The following is a 16,921-nucleotide window of genomic DNA, read 5'->3' as shown; positions in this document are numbered from 1 at the left end:
CCTCTTTTGTAAAGAATGTAGATAGAAAGATTGAACTAGGAGTACATGTGAAGTAGGAAAGATTCGCTTATAAACAGAGATAGGGACACAAGATGAAGCTATGGACCTGAAATTAGCAGTAAAATGTCGAGGCGATGCTATTCTGCAAATTTGAGCGAAAGTTGACGGGATGATGGCGCTCGGAGTGCACACGGTCCTCCGAAAAATCTGTGAAACAAAGGGGGATCTGTTCGTCTCTGCACAAGGATTCCAAATCTTCAATTACAGCCGTGTACCTGCAACCTACACACAGAAAAGAGAGGACGATTGGGGGGTTAGGGATTAGGGGTTTGCCTTTAGGTCAAACCCCGGTTTTGGAATTAACCAAGAAATGAGAATGCTGTAAATGTAAATGTTTGTAATGTAAACAAGTATTGATACCTTGTTGTAAGAATGTTTGTATTCTTACATGCGAAGGTGTAATGAATGTTGTATTTTGTATGTTGTAGGTGATCTCCTCTTCAATGGTTGAATCCTTGTCTTTGAATGCAACACCTAGCCTTGAATGGAGACTTAGAATACTCAATTGAAGGAATGCTTGAATGCTTGAATGTTTGAAATGTTTGCCTATCGCTTCCGCGTCTTGCACACATATATTTTTCCTCCTTCTTTTGGGAGAGGAAATGTAGTTTATATACTTGTCAATTAGGGTTAGGAGACTGATTTTTCCGACCTTAGGCTGACCCAGGAACATTGTTTTCCAAATTGCAAACTTAAAGACCCGATGCCCAACAAGAGACCGGGCCCAAAATAGGGCCAGGGACCAGGGCGCTGGGCGCCATGGTCCCACCTCCCGGGACAGCAGGGTGCAAGGAAGGATCAGGCCAAGGTGCAGAAATATGCGGTTTTTGATGTCGTAAACAGGTTTCAGGGTCTCCATTCAGGTTCAACGTTGCGCCACCATCATGAAGACCCAAATGCAGTCGAAATTGCAAGTGTCGCAATTTTAGGATGCTACAACAACATTATTCATTTGGCAAAGAATGCACCATTTCACAATCAAACAAAGCATATTGAGCTGAGATATCTTTCATGTAGAGTTTTGTTGAATAGGACAAGATAAAATTTGAAAAGATACATACAAAGGTGAATCCAACCGATGCATTGATGAAGATAGTCTTAAGGGAGAAGCTTGAGTTTTGCAAGGCTTCTCTTGGCATTGTCAAGATGTGATAATAAGCCTAAAAAGTGGGGGAATATCTTTGAGAAACTTTCCTTGTAGTAGTGGTTGGGCTTCAAGTGGGAGAGTTTTGAATAATGAAGTCCAATGGTCATGGAATTTTCCACTCCTTTACTTTACCTCTATCAATGGTCTCTTGAATTTCCACTTTTGAGACTTTCAAATTCGAATAGTGTGGATAATGTATTATAGTTGTTGATGAAAGTTGTTGTACATGTAATTGTAAAATAATATCAATAAACAGAGTTTTCCTTGCTTTTTTACATGGATGTAGACATTATGGTGAACTGCATAATCTACGTGTTATTGTCTGTGTGTGTGTTGTGTTTTATTTGCAAATGTTAAATTTGTTCTTTATATTTGGTTATTTGCACATTATTATTAACACCAATGAACAAACTCGCATTCTACTAACAATGATAATTTTCATTAACCCAATAAAAGTGTGATCATACAATTAAATTTTTTTGTTGATCTCAAGCAATTATCTAATCTTTTCCCTTCAACTAGTATGCCATAATTTATTTATAGTCAACAAATACTATTAGTACAATAATGTAAAAACAAATACTCTTATCATTAGTATGGAGAATTTTGAAGTCATAACTATTTTTCCTATCAAATTAAGAAACAAAGAAACATTACAAAATAACAACATTAAGCATCAAAGAAAGACAACTAAGAGGACAAAACATAACAAATCATAGCCCAAACAACTCAATATGAAGACCAAAGAATAAGTCACACAAATTAAAGAAGAGTTAACAAAGCCAAAATAAATAGAATCCTCATATATCACCTTTTTGCGGTCCTTTTAGAGTAATCTATCTTTGAAACATAGTTAAAAAGACAAAACAAAACAAATAGAAACTTCCTATATCACCTTTTTGCGGTCCTTTTAGAACAATCTATCTTTGAAACATAGTTAAAAAGACAAAACCAAACAAGTCATCGCCCACAACCCAATATGAAGACTAAAACATAAGTCACACAATTAAAAAGGAGATGACAAAACCAAAATAAATAGAATCCTACCATCTCAGATTTTTGCACTCCTTTTAGAACAACCTATCTTTATATCTCCGTATGAAAAATACAAGTGCAATTCATACTTTTGAAACTAAACTATTAGATTTGATTATTGCCAATAAAAATCTTAACTTTAAACATTTACTTTAAAAAATATTAACGTTAAATAAACAGAAATAATCACAAACATTAAAATATTCTCAACGACTTAACCATTAAGAACTTTAAATACAAACATGAGGACATCTTATTTGAAAGTTGTGCCAGATGTTTATCCTCAATTATCTAGCGAACGTCATAGCATCACCGTACAAGATCATGGTGAAGACATTAAATGGATTCTGCAACATTGTAATGTGTGTCCAGAATGTATTCAAGCTTCCTGCACCTCGGAAGATAAAAATTTATGTAACTACTGAACTAACCAATTCCTATTGGAAAATTCTACCCAAGTATGCAACTGAGACTAGAGATCCTATCATTAAGGTATGAGTTATAATGCGGCCAACTTCTGTTTAAATTTATAGGAGCTTCGATCAACGCATTACAGAATGCAAGAGATTGGAGATCCTATCATATCTAGGTGTATTAAATATCACATGTCGGTTGTACAGAATCAACAAATCCCATTTAAACCATATACTAGAAAGGATCCCAACCATTCACCCCCTTTTAAAGTGCAACTGCAAATGTGGTTGTTTGTTTGCTAATTGCCAATTCAATTGGATTGTAAACCATTTGTTTGGAGTGTACGACAACACCAATTATAGGTTTCCTCGTAGCATAATATAAGAAACACAAATGGAGAAAACAGAGAATGGAGGAGTTGAAGCAAACCAGAGAAAAACCAATGTCCCAACATACATTGGGTTTGAATGAATGTAGCATAGAAATAATGAAGAGCAAGGAAATTCAAAGTCGTTTTTTCAATTGAGGAGGTGATGCAGGAGCATCCTCGGTTCATAGCAATCTTGCATCAACCAAAAACATTTTCCTTTTTGTTTGCTTTATATTTGTTGTTTCAACTTTTCTTTTTGTGTGTCCCAGTTTTGGCTCACCGGATCCCGCGGAGTTGGATTCTACTTGAAGACTTGATCATCTTTCTTATTTCCAGATTGCATCGCATTTGGATTATTTTCCGACAAGTTATCGCTATCGGTTTCCTTGACAGTTTCCTGTTACCGGTTGACAGTTTCTTGTTACTGGTTGCCTGGACCTATTCTGGTGATCTACTAGAACCCCTTCCGAAGCTTGCAGAGCCTTGGCATTGATTCTGATGTTCCTTGGTGTGTGGTCGACCTTTTCCCGCGATCTACATTTCATTCTTTGGATTTTTCGGAGGAATCTCTTGGCGGAGGCCGACCTTGTTGGTTTTACATGTTAGGTCTTGTTCTTCAAGTTTTGATCCCTTTTTTAGCCGACCAAATCCTTTGGATCGTATATATAGTTGTAATTGCACATTAGAATGTAATCAATTGAAGAATCAAGTAGATAGACTAAGCCAAGAAGATAGATCTTAAGATTGAAGGCCCTGATTGAGACCTATTCTGTATTTGAGCATGTTTTAGCAGGTTTGTGAGCCGGTTATGCTGTAACCTGGCTGTTACCGGTTGGTTGTAATCAATTTTCATGAAATAAAACAATCTGTTATGCATTGCCTCCATCATATCTTTGTGTTTCCGTTGTGTTGCTCTTGTTGACCAGTCCGGATTGATCTCTTTGAGGTCCCTCCTAACCGACAACTGCTTCAGGAGATCAACTAGGGAGCGTCGACCTCTGCTAAATTCAATAATTTTGTCCATCATCTATTAATCTTTGATCAAGCAGAGCCAAAGACATTCAAAGATGTTTTGTAATGATATGAATTGTGAGAAATGGATGGATGCCATGAGGGAAGAAATGAATTTGTTGGTGGCAAACAACACATGGGACTTGGTCCATCTTCCATTCAATTAGAGAGAATTATAAAGTAGATGGGTGTACAGATTAAAAGGAGGAGGAGGCAAGAAGCAATACCATGCCAAATTGGTGATGAAAAATATGACAAGTAGAAGGATGTTAACTTCAATGAATATTTTTCACCTGTTGTGAAGATGACTACAATTTGAGTAGTTTTGGGATAAGCAGTTGTTTAACATCTCAAACTAGAACAACTTGATGTGAAGATTGCCTTCTAACATGGTGATCTAGAAGAAGAGTTGTATGCATCAATCAAAAGGTTTTGAGAAAGAAGAACACGAGTGTCTAGTTTACAAACTAAGATGAAGTTTTAATGGGCTCAAACAAGCTCCACGACATTGATATTTCAATTTTGATTCCTTCATGGCTGAACAACACTTCATTAGGTGTGAATTTGATTCGTGTGTTTATTACAAAGTGTTGGAAAATGGTGATTTTGCATTATTATTGTTATATGTTGATGATATGCTAATGACCGACACTAGTATAAGTGTTGTTAGTAATCTAAAACAACAATTAGCTAGCAAATTTACAATGAAAGATTTAGGGGTAATAAAGAGTAATCTTGACATGACAAAATCAGGGATATATAGAAAAGAGAGACCAAATTGTCAAAAGAAAAATACATTAATAAGACTGTGGATAGGTTTAATATGAAGGGTACAAAGGCTATAAGAATACAACTTGTCAATCATTTTTGTCTATCCTCCAAGATGTGTCCCAAGACACAAGAAGACAAAGAGTATGTGAAAGGAATCTGTTATGCATCTACTATTGGGAGCCACATGTATGTGATGGTATGCACTAGACCCGAAATTGCTTATGCAATGATGGCAGTTAATAGATACATAAGCAATCTAGGTAAAACTCATTGGGAAGTGGTTAAATGGATTTTGAGATATTTAAAGGGGACTTTTGACTATGTTTTGTGCTCTAGAGGAAAAGATACATGATTTCAATATGGTCGGTGATTTGGGCAAACAAAGATCACTACTGGTTGTATTTTACATTTGTTGGGGTAGTGATCAATTGGGTTTCTAGATTGCAATAAGTTGTTGCATGCTCAACTATCAAAGCCAAATACATTGTTGCTCACTGAAGGTGTAAGGAAAAGATATGCTTGCAATGTTTATTAGGTGAATTGGGATGCAAACAACACACTTTAGCTTAGCAACAACACTATTCATTTGGCTAAGAATGCAACATTTCACAGTTGAACAAAGCATATTGAGCTAAAATATCATTTCATTTGGAGTGTTCTTTAAGAGGGCAAACTGAAAGTTAAATAGATACATACAAAGGTGAATCCAACTGATGCATTGATGAAGATAGTCTCAAGAGAGAAGTTCAAGTTTTGTAGGGCTTTTCTTGGCATTGTCAAGATATGACAATAAGCTTGAAAAAGTGGGGGCATATCTTTGAGAGACTTTCCTTCCAATAGTTGTAACAGTCATGGAATTTTCCACTCCTTTACTTTCCCTTTTATCAATGGTTACTTAGTTTGCCACTTTTAAGACTTCCAAATTCGAATAGAGTGGATAAAGTATTATTATTATTGATGTTGATGAAAGTTATTGTACATGTAATTGTACAACAATATCAATAAATAAAGTTTCTCTTTCTTTTCCTGTGGATGTAACCATCATGATGAACCATGTAATCTCTGCATTTTTTTTTTTGAGTGTGTTGTGCATTATTTGCAATAGTTGAATTTGTTCTTTTATTTCTTTATCTACACATTATTATCTACACTAATGAACAACTAACATTCAACTAACAACTATAATTTTCATTGCTTTTAATATAAGAAACAACTACAATTTTCATTGACCCAATAAAATTGCGATACATACAATTAAAAGAATTTGTTAATTTCAAACAGATTGTGTCATCTTTCCCTTTCATGTCACAATTTATTTATTGTCAATAAATACTAATATTATTACAATAGTGCAAAGATATACTCTTCTCATTAATACAAAGAATTTTGAAATCATAACTTTTTTTCTTACAAAGAAACATTACAAAACAACATCAGCATACATCAAAGAAACAAACGAAAAGGACAAAACATAACAAGTCAAGCGAGACAACCCAATATGAAGACAAAGACCAATTTGCACAAATTAAAGAGGAGCTGACAAAACCAAAATAAATACAATCTCATCTTTTTGCAGTCTTCCTTTTAAAGCAACCTCATCATATCTCTGAATGAAAAATTCAAGTGAAATTTAATGCTTTCGAATCAAAACTATTAATTTTTTAATTTTTTTAAATCATAACTTCTTCTTTTTTATTGAATTGTAAAAAATTTGAACTACCTACACTGATACCTACACTAAAAGAAACTGCCATCGATAGCTGCTGAACAACTTCACCATAAAGAACATAAGGGCATCTAATTTGCAAGTTGTGCCAGATGTTTATCCTCAATTATCCAGCGAACGTCAGAGCATCACCGTACAAGATCATGGTGAAGACATTAAATGGATTCTGCAACATTGTAATGTGTGTTCAGAATGTATTCAAATCTGGGAAGATGAAATATGTCATTATTGAACTACCCTATTCCCATTGGAAAATTCTACCCAATCCTGAAGTTACGAGTTACAATCCTGGACTAACCAATAGATCGAGGCCAACTTCTGTTTAAATTATGTGAGCTTCGGTCCACGCGTTACAGGGTGCAACAGAGACTAGAGATCCTATCATGTCTAGGTGCAATAAATTTCACATGCCGGCTGTACAGAATCAACAAATACCATTTAAACCATACTAGAAATGAACCCAATCGTTCACTCCCTTTTAAAGGTCAGCTACAAATGGATCTGTTTATTTGGTAACTGTCCATTCAATGGGATTGTGAATCACTTGTTTGGAGTGAACGGCAACACCGCATATAGGTTTCCTCGTAGCATAATATAAGAAACGCAGATGGAGAAAACAGAGCATGGAGGAGTTGAAGCAAAGCAGAGCAGAACCAATGGCCCAACATACATTGGGGTTGAAGCACATTAAGGTAAAAACAGATGATTTTCATGAAGAAGGAGAGGAACCCTTGTCTCCTTATGGAGCCATATTTTGTAATCCTTTGTTGGATGCTTACATCTTGATTATAATGGGCTTAAATAAACCAGTTCATGTGCCCTCCATGAAAACAGCTCTGCAATCAGTTCTCAGCAAACATAAGCGGTTTTCTAGCACAGTGGTCAGTACATGATCTCATATGATACTTGTTTGAGTTATGGATTTTTAGTAGGCATGATGTTCTATACTTCTAGAAAAAAGTGTTTAATTACTTATAGCATTAAGGGATTCTTTATCAAGTTGAGAAAAGGTAGTTGGCATTAGTTTTTTACAGTTAAAGTGGCATTTGAATGTATGTACAATTGATTCAGCAGTCTTTTGAAGATAAAAATAAGACTGACTTTTAATTGATGAGGTCCTCTGAAAATAAAAACGAGGCCAAGTTTAAATTAAATGTGTAAAGTCCAACAGTCGCAGATAATTACTCTTCCCTCCACCTCTTTGTTTATTTGTTGTCTCTTCATATTTAGCGAAAAAAACATTTGTATAAAAATGAGAGAAGTCGGTTAATAAAAGATATTGTCCTGTTTTCCCTGTAGATGTAAAAGATATTAAATCATATATTGATGTCCCTGTAAATTTCTGTGTATTATGATATTTCTTAATTGATGTTCTGTTTCTATTGATGTTTTGAACTGCTCAACAGTAAGTACTAAGTCATTTCAAGAAGCAAAACTAGAACATTTATTTAGGGGTTTTTGTAGGGTTTTTTGTTTTAACTGCTTTGGGCTTATGAGATATTTGTGGATGCAGACAGAATCTGATTGGGGGAATCGGAAATGGGTGAGGAAGGAATTTGATATAGATGAGCATATCAAAGAAGTAGAGTTGAGTGAGAAGTACAGAGAGAGTGCTGATTTTGTGGAGAAGTTTACAGCCTCCCTGGCCACTGCTTCACCGCCTGAACCCTCCATTCCTCTATGGCAAATCTATGTATTAAATTACAGATCAGCAGAGGCAGAAGCCAGCGTAGTTTTTAAAATCCATCACTGTATAGGAGATTGTGTGTCTCTTATGTCCCTCTTTTTGGATTGCACCAGACAAACCTCATGTCCAGAGTCCATGCCCACCATACGATCTCTGCAGAAAGGAAACAACAGTCCTCCGTGGACCTTGACTGCCACTCTGCAAAAAATGTGGACCGTGATATTTTCTTTGTGGTGTACTGCGTTGACTTTGCTACATGCTTTTGCAACTCTCCTGTGGTTTAAAGATGGCAGAATGGTTAGAGGACGCCAAAACCTATCCTCTCATCCCAGGCGTCTTGCTCATGTTACAGTGGATCTTAAGGACATTGCCATTGTCAAGAAGGCTATTAATGGGGTACAAACAAACATATGCATTTAACAGTCCTTGTTAGCTAATGAATTAATGCATGATTTAATGTTTGTTGCTTTGTTTCTGGATTTTACTCATGTACAATGCTCAAATAACAAACATTATGAACTGTGAAAATCAAATCTATCTTATATGATTTAATGTTTTATTGAATTGAGTATGCAGACAGTGAATGATGTTGTCGCTGGAATGCTTTCGGCTGGATTCGTGAGATATTTCAACCGCTTACGTTGTAAGTATTCTGCTTGACCCTGTACTATGTATAGGAATATAGTTCATTGCTGGAATCAGAAAAGTTAAGTAATACATTAGAAACATCATGGTCTGTTGCATATCGTTTGAGACATTATAGGAAATTCGTTTGAGACATTATAGGAAATTCATTTGATTGAGTTAAGTTCTGGGTTGTTGAATTAAACTTTTGATTCGTTTCGATTAAAAAAGTCAGAAATACCACTATTATAAAATTTAAGTTCATTAAATCTTTTGAAAAATGTTAAATCAGCTGAAATTGTTTGTTTCAATGTGCCTGCTGGAAGCTGAAATAGCAACCGATGTAATAAACATCATGCTGGGTGATACCCACTATTGTTATTTAGGCTTTAGGATATCAAAAGAATAAACAATAAACAATGTATAGGGTGATTGAAGGACAAAAATAAATCAGAGTGTGATTGAAAATGTTGATAGTAAAATTGTAAGCATACAGTTTTTATGAAGCTTTATATATTGTATAAGTATTTTCTGATTAATACTATTAATTGTATAAAAAGTTTACAGTCTACAATGTTAGTTTGAATGTTTCTAGAATAGATTGAGGATTTTTTTCTTCATCAACATTTCAGATCACATTTTATGATCCATCTATCATCAGTATGAAGAAGCAAGAGAAGAAAACATATAAATTTTGATGATGAATAGATCATGAAGGATGATCCGAAACATTGATGAAAAAAACACACATTATTTAATCTAAAAATATTTAAACCATTATCATTAATATTATTTGAAACATTGTAGCCAAAGATGGAGAACATTCCAAAACTCCACGGATTCGAGCACTTGTTCCAGTGAATATCAGATCATCAGGAGGACTCCATGTAAGAATATGAAGCAACTCCAATGTTTAGATTATATATACAATTTCATGAACCATATCTGCTAAGTTGTCTTTATTTTGTTTCTCAGAAGATGGAAGAGATGATGAAGAATGGTAAGAAAGCGAGGTGGGGCAATGCATTTGGCATGTGGATTCTCCCCATTGAGGTAAAGCAGCAACAACAATATCTCGAGTATTGCAGGCTGGCGAAGGATCAGTCTGATATGAAGAAGGCATCTTTCGAAGCGCCATTCACCCACTCCTTTGTAGACTTGTTGCTTCGCCTCTTTGGATGGCAGGCACCTGCTGCCGTCACATTGAGAATGTTGTATAACACTACGCTTGTGTTTTCAAATGTATTAGGTCCACTCGAACAAGTTCAGCTCCTTGACAATCCAGTTTCTCACATAGTTACTACAGTCTCTGGTCTGCCCCAGGTGGGTTTCTAAACAATTAAACGATATTAAATTTTTACAATCTATAAGATTAATGCAGTTTGTTTTTGAATTTGATTGTGTAAGTTTTTAGCATCAATGTTTCAGATCACATTTCGTGATCTATCATCAGGATGATAGGTAACTTAATGTGATTTTTTCTCACCTCCTTAACTCTCTATCATCCTGATAATGATTTCTGGAGTGTGGTCTGAAACATTGATGCCCAAAACTTTACACAATCAAATCCAGAAGCAAACAACTTTACTCTAACTGCAGTTTGTATCTTGTTTTTTCAAAATAGACTGGTTCATAATGGAAACTATATTTTTATTTCAACATTCCAAGTCACCCTGACAATCTTTTGACCAAAACTGTATAATATGTTTTCTATCAATATTTCGTGAGTAATAGTTCATAAGAACCCATCTTTCATGAGAATGAGTGATCAGCTTAATTGTGAATGTTGTTATGACAGGGATTAGTTGTGCATTTCCAAAGCTATGCAGGAAAAGCAAAGTTCATAGCAATGGCTGCTGATAAGATTTTTTCAGAGCCTGATAAACTGTGCATGGATTGTGCTTATGGTCTCTCCCAAATGAAAAAGGAGGCTCTTCTTCTGAATGACAATACCAGCAATAACTGATGTACCATCATCATATACTATCTACTATCTCATACGGTCGTCTTATTTGTACTGTCCTGCAACAAAATATTTGCAGTTGCCAACCTTTTTTATCTCCTATTTTAAAAAGGAACTACAAGTTCAACAGCAGGAGATGCCACCTTGTGTTGTAGGTAAGCTATATTTAAGTAAAAGAGAAAAGTACAATAAGCCCACATAATCAATCTCAATGTTAAATTTGTTAGGTTTTCACATGTCATAATAATAATACTAAAAATCTCTATGCTGATGCTGTCTTCCTATTTATGAGGGGTTAGTGATGAGGAATGAAGGTCTATATTTGACTGTCGACCTGCATGTTTTTTTATCTTATGATGTATTCAAAAGCTATATTTTTGTCACCGTTGTTTGCGCGATGTTGCTTTTTTCTGCATTGGGAGAGACTTTCGGCGTAGTCTCTCCCTCTCTAATTAATTTGGAACAGACTTCATATTTACCAGCGAGATTTCGAAGCTGACTTCAGAATGGGTCTCACTATCATGGAACTGGTTATGTAGTCAGTAGAATTTTGCTGATGTGTTTATTTTTTTGTTTTTCAAAATTATTTATTTAGTGTGATGTATTTTTGAACAACTAATAAATTGTGAAGTTGATATGTATTTTTGAAGAGATACACACAAGATACTTGCAGTTATTTTGGTTTCAAAACTGCAGTATGGAGTCAATAACATGCAGGTTATTGATCTTATACACTGTTGATTTTGAAAAGAACGGTCACGGTTTTTTAAGTTGTCAACAACATGTTGTACAAATTGAAGGTTTTGGAGCCAAAATAGATGTGTCCCACACAAGACTATAAAATTTGAAAGACAATTATTAAACGAGAAAAATGTAACTACTTTTTGACCAATGGAAGTAGTTTAACTTATCATTCAAAAATTACTTATCAGTTTTTCTATAATTTTTTCTTAATCTATAAGGGAAGAGCACTAATAGTCGTTAACAGTCCACTCTTTCTATACCCAACTTTCCAATTACTAATTTTAAAGAAACCCCAAAAACGATAACTAAAATTTTATTTATAAATTTCGCATTTACCAATAGCTGCACTTTCTAACATATTTGGACCATGATCGGCCGTTTTTACACAATTATTGGGACATTTGTGCATAAGTATACACAATTTTAAGTGCATGGTCATATTAGACAACACTTTGAAATTTGTATTTTTTGACCCTAGCACGCATATAACGGATCTCAGATGTTTGTTGTTACTACTTAGAAGCCAAAACAATAGCCATAAGTAGTCGCATACGAAGACGAAAAAACAAAATGTTGAAATCTAATGTATTGGTTAGGATATGTGGGTGCACAAAATAATTAAAAAAAATTACTTTTCAAAAATTATTCATTTAACTCATGGCTTTTACTTTCACCCATTTAATACTTTGTTTTTTATTTCCTCAAAAAGTCGTTGGGAGTATATATTCAATTTATATTATAATTATATTTATATATTTTATATAATTAAATATATTTGTTATTAAATTTGATATATATATATTTTAGAGGTAGTATGGAGTGGCGCAGGAGACTAGGGCTTTGGCCTAGGGATTTGCAGGGTTTTTGAGCACAGGGAGGACATCCCCAGGAGAGAAGGTATGATTCTTAGAATATGCATCAAGGTTTCAATCAGATGCGGACTGGTCAACGACCATGGCAAAAACCAAATAGGGTTTGGGAGGATCATAACAAGTTTTTTTACCTCCAAAAGCAGTGGGGGGAGGAGACCAGAGTTAGGGAGGCCAACTTCGGCAAAAATGAGAATCTTAGCAGTTTGGGGCATCATAGTAAAGAATATGGACCAAAAACTATATGGCAACATTTTCAGGAAAAAGAATGGCGACCAAAGTCAAAAATGCAAAAGACAAAAAATGTCCCTGTGAGTCGAGAGGAGGAGAGACTAGAGAGAGTCTTGTTGATGTTGGATAATCAAAGCTGGATCGGATTAGTGACTTTTTTTTCGAGCACGGGACCTGTTTTTAAAATGTTTTGGAGATTGGCCATCTGTGGGTAAAATGAAAGGATGGTGTGCAGAAAAATGGAACCACAAGCTTGAGCTAAGAACCATGCCAAATGGTTTCTTCTTGGTGATCACTGAGAATGAGAAAGATAAACAATGGATTTTGAATAGTGGACCCTTTTTTTTGGGTGGTAGAGGACTATATATTCGAGATTGGGAACCTAACTTTAACCCATTGTAGGCGTCAATTGAAGTGGTACCCATATGGTTACGATTATATAACCTTCCTAGAGAATACTAGAATGAGGAATCTTTCCAAGCTATAGGTAATAAATTAGGGTCTTACATCAAAGCCGATGAGGCTATAGAGTCCAAATATTTTGATATATATGCACGAATTTGCATTGGTTGGAAACTCCATTACCCCCTTCTAGTAAACATAGAGATCATCACCAATGAAGGGCAGTGGCTACAAAAGATTGAGATTGAAGAATCAAGTGAAAGATGCAAATACTGCAAAAAAGATGGACACTCGGAGGATGCATGTCTGATTGACCCAAAAGGGAAAAATGTGGAGTCAACGATTCAAGAAGAGGTAAATTTTTTTGTGAGCAAAGAAAATGAAATGGGTGAGAAGGAAACAAAGAATGGCATTACACAAACGGCGCAGATGCCCTTAATCCAAGGGGAGGCTTTGTTAGACATAAACAAGAAGATCTCAGTGGAGGAAGAGATAATAGTGGATGTTTCCCTAAGAGATAAACAACTGGAGGCAGCAGGGTGGGTAGAAGAAGCTATTGCTCGGGTGGAGAAAGTAGTAGAGGTCCTGGATGAAGCGAAGTCTAGAGCCACATCCCTTGTGGGAAGGGGACAAACGGTGGAGGTGACCGAGAAGATTAAGGATTTGTAGGAGGATGCCCTAGAAAAGGATAGAGCTAATGCAAGTAGAGATATTGAGGGAGATGAAGATGATGATGAATGGGGATGGATGGATGAGGAAGACATCCTGGAGACAAGGACAATAGAGCAGACTGAGCCTGAGTGGAACAAGATTCGTTTGGGAGAAAGGAGATCTAGAGGTAGGAAATCAAATCAAGTTAGAATTGCAATGGCTGGAAGTGCCAAGGGACAAAGCAAACTCACAGTAGGGAAGGAAGTGCCAAGGGACAAAGCAAATCATGTTAGGGGTTGCAATGCCCCTGATAAACGCCGATTGATCAAAAGAGGTTTGGATCAATTAAGGCCGGATGTAGTTTTTTTGCAAGAAACTAAGCTTAATAAAGAGGATGCAGGTTTGCTCATTAGATCTTGGAAGCAGTGGAAGGGAGTCTTTGTAGACTCGGAGGGTGCATTGGGAGGTTTGGGTATACTCTCTAACCCATCTAATCATAGGGTGGAGGTAATTGGTGATTCTCGGATGGAGCAGGTGTGTAAGATCCATTCCTTCCCTTTGAATGTTGATTTCTTTTTTATTAATGTTTATGGACCGACTAAACCAAATCAACAAGGAAATTTCTGGCAATCCCTCTCCTCTCTCATCCAAGAATTGGAAGAAGGAATTTTCATTATTGGGGGAGATTTTAATGCCATTCTGGAAGCAAGTGATAAAGTGAGGGGCAAGAGAGGTCCTACTTCATCCCAAGCAAATTTTGCGATTAGTAATGGTCTCAGAGAAATCAAATCCAAGGAAGGACAATTTACATGGTCGAACAAAAGGATTTTGGGGAATCATGTAGCGGAAAAACTGGATCGTTTTTTCCTGGGAGGGGCTTGGGCGGAATCCCCCCTCCTATTTGTTTCAAACATCCAATCGATGGTTGCTTCAGATCATCTAGCGGTGGAACTCATTATAGCATTTGATGGCCCTCCCATAAGGTGCCCCTTTAAATTTGAAAAGATGTGGCTGAGGGACGAGAGCCTGCGAGACCTAATAGTAGAATGGTGGTCTAAGACTCCTTAGGTGCTAAGTACAATGGCCTTTAGGTTTGTTAAGAAATTGCAATTTGTTAAGTCTAAAGTTAAAGAGTGGAACTGGACTAAATTTGGGAATATTTTTGCTAATAAGCAAGACTTGGAGGAGAAGCAGGGCGCATTACAAGAAACAATAATTCAAAATGGAATGTCCTCGGAGTCTATTTTGCAGGAACGTGATCTTAAAAAACAGTACAATGAGATTCTGGCACGGGAAGAAATCTATTGGCGGCAGAAATTGAGGGAGTATTGGCTTAAGGAAAATGACAAAAATACAAAATTCTTCCATAATTCGATCTAGGCCAGAAGATCCTAGAACAAAATCACTTCCATCCATAACAAGGAAAATGTCCTATTGGAAAACCCAGAGGATATCAATAGAGAGGTAGTCAGTTTCTTCTTGATTTTATTGTCTAAGGAGGGTAATATAAGTGTAGAGTATCAACAAAATGGACTCAATGCTAGTTCGGAGCTGATCACAGAAGCACAAAATCAAGTGCTCATGAAACCTATCCAGTTTGATGAGGTTCGGAAGGCGGTTTTCAGCATGATGGGGGACAAAGCCCCGGGTCTAGATGGCTTCCCGACCTTCTTCTATTAGACCTTTTGGGATATAGTTGGGAAAGATGTTTGGGCTGTGGTGGAGGAATTGCGAAGAAAGGCGTATGTCGCAAAGGAGTTGAATTGTACACTTATAGCCCTCATCCCCAAAGTGGAGCACCCCACATCTTTTAATGAATTCAGGCCAATCTCATTGTGTAATACCATTTTTAAAGTAGTATCGAAAGTCATCTCTAATCGATTGAAACCAATTTTAAATCAAATTATTTCATAAGAGAAGAGTGGGTTTGTTCCAAGCAGATCGATTGTTGAAGGAATAATAATTGCACATGAAGCCATTCATACTGTAAGACAAGCAAAGGTGGAACGAATGTTGATTAAATTGGATATCAGGAAAGCATATGACATGGTGGACCGGGAATTCCTATTCCAAGTTCTTAACAGGTTTGGATTCTCAGAAGGATGGATTAATTAGGTTCGTGCATGTTTAGGTGGAGTATGGACCTCGGTGTTGGTAAATGGTAGCCCACAAGGATTCTTTCAGACCTCCTATGGAATCAGACAAGGGGATCCACTATCGCCCTTCTTATTCATCATCTTGGCTGAAGTTTTGGGAAGATTAATTCTTTCTCAAAGAAATCGAGGTAATTGGAAAGAAATTCAAATTGCGGAAGGAATGGATCCAATCACCCATCAGCAATTTGCAGATGATACCCTGTTATGCGGACATTCTTCACTTCAAGAGGCTAGAGTAATTAGAAGTACAATAGATACTTTCTGCATGGCATCTGGTCAACAGGTCAATTGGACAAAATCAGAAGTTCTATTTTTCAACACAGGGGGAGGTAGACAACAAGAAATTACTAATATTCTAGGAGTCAAATTGGGCACCTTACCTGGGAAATTCTTGGGTACTCATTTATTTGGGGGGCCAAACCGTATGGAATTATGGCATAGCCTTATTGACAGTTGTGTCAATTGTCTTGAAGGATGGAAAAGTAAACGGCTTACCTTGGTTGGAAGAATAATGCTCCTCAAATCGGTCCTATCTGCCCTTCCTATATATTCCATGACGGCTCTAAAGATCCCAGAGAAAGTGGTCAGATGCATTAACAGAGGAATGAGAAAATTCCTTTGGAATGGCAAAGAGGCGAGAGACAAAATCCCCTTGATTGCATGGGACAAAGTTTGTCAATCCAAGCTGACTGGGGGGGGTAGGTTTGCGGAAGTGGGCTCTGCTTAATGAGGCAATGGGAGGAAAGTTGCTATGGCAAATTTACTATCACCCAAACCAGAAGTGGGTACAAATTTTAAAACATAAATATCAAGATCAGATGAGTAGGGAATGAATTTTCACCACTAGAGTCCTCCCCAAAGGATCTGCTATTTGGAACTTCATATGCTCTTGTAGACACGTGATCATTGAGCACATCACATGGGAATTAGGTAAAGGGATAATGGCCAAATTCTGGACGGACTCCTAGGAGGGAAGGCCAACACTCAACCAAAGGCAAGGGTGTGAGGAAATCAAACGGGTCACGGAATCACAGTGGGGTGTGAAGGTAGCAGATTTCAT

At 36.6% G+C, this 16,921-nt stretch overlaps 1 protein-coding gene across 1 annotated transcript; it reads left to right on the top strand.

Moving 5' to 3' along the window:
• Window positions 1–6,743: 6,743 nt before the first annotated feature.
• On the top strand, window positions 6,744–11,048 carry LOC131035694 (wax ester synthase/diacylglycerol acyltransferase 11). The gene is made up of 6 exons (XM_057967432.2): window positions 6,744–7,415; window positions 8,048–8,617; window positions 8,798–8,864; window positions 9,653–9,732; window positions 9,821–10,168; window positions 10,644–11,048. The coding sequence occupies exons 1-6, from the start codon at window positions 7,158–7,160 to the stop codon at window positions 10,809–10,811; spliced, it is 1,491 nt and encodes a 496-aa protein (XP_057823415.2). The 5' UTR covers window positions 6,744–7,157; the 3' UTR covers window positions 10,812–11,048.
• The last annotated feature ends 5,873 nt before the right edge of the window (window positions 11,049–16,921 follow it).

This window comes from Cryptomeria japonica, chromosome 6 (assembly GCF_030272615.1).
Source record: "Cryptomeria japonica chromosome 6, Sugi_1.0, whole genome shotgun sequence".
Lineage (NCBI taxonomy): Eukaryota > Viridiplantae > Streptophyta > Pinopsida > Cupressales > Cupressaceae > Cryptomeria > Cryptomeria japonica.
The sequence above is the reverse complement of the archived record's forward strand: the minus strand, read 5'-3'. Positions and strand labels throughout refer to the sequence as shown.

Excerpts from the sequence above, each read along its gene's own strand:
- LOC131035694 (XM_057967432.2), top strand. The coding sequence starts at position 7,158 with ATGGAGGAGTTGAAGCAAAGCAGAGCAGAACCAATGGCCCAACATACA. Across the intron at positions 8,865-9,652 it reads ATATTTCAACCGCTTACGTT|CCAAAGATGGAGAACATTCC; the intron begins GTAAGTATTCTG and ends GAAACATTGTAG. Across the intron at positions 9,733-9,820 it reads GATCATCAGGAGGACTCCAT|AAGATGGAAGAGATGATGAA; the intron begins GTAAGAATATGA and ends TTTGTTTCTCAG.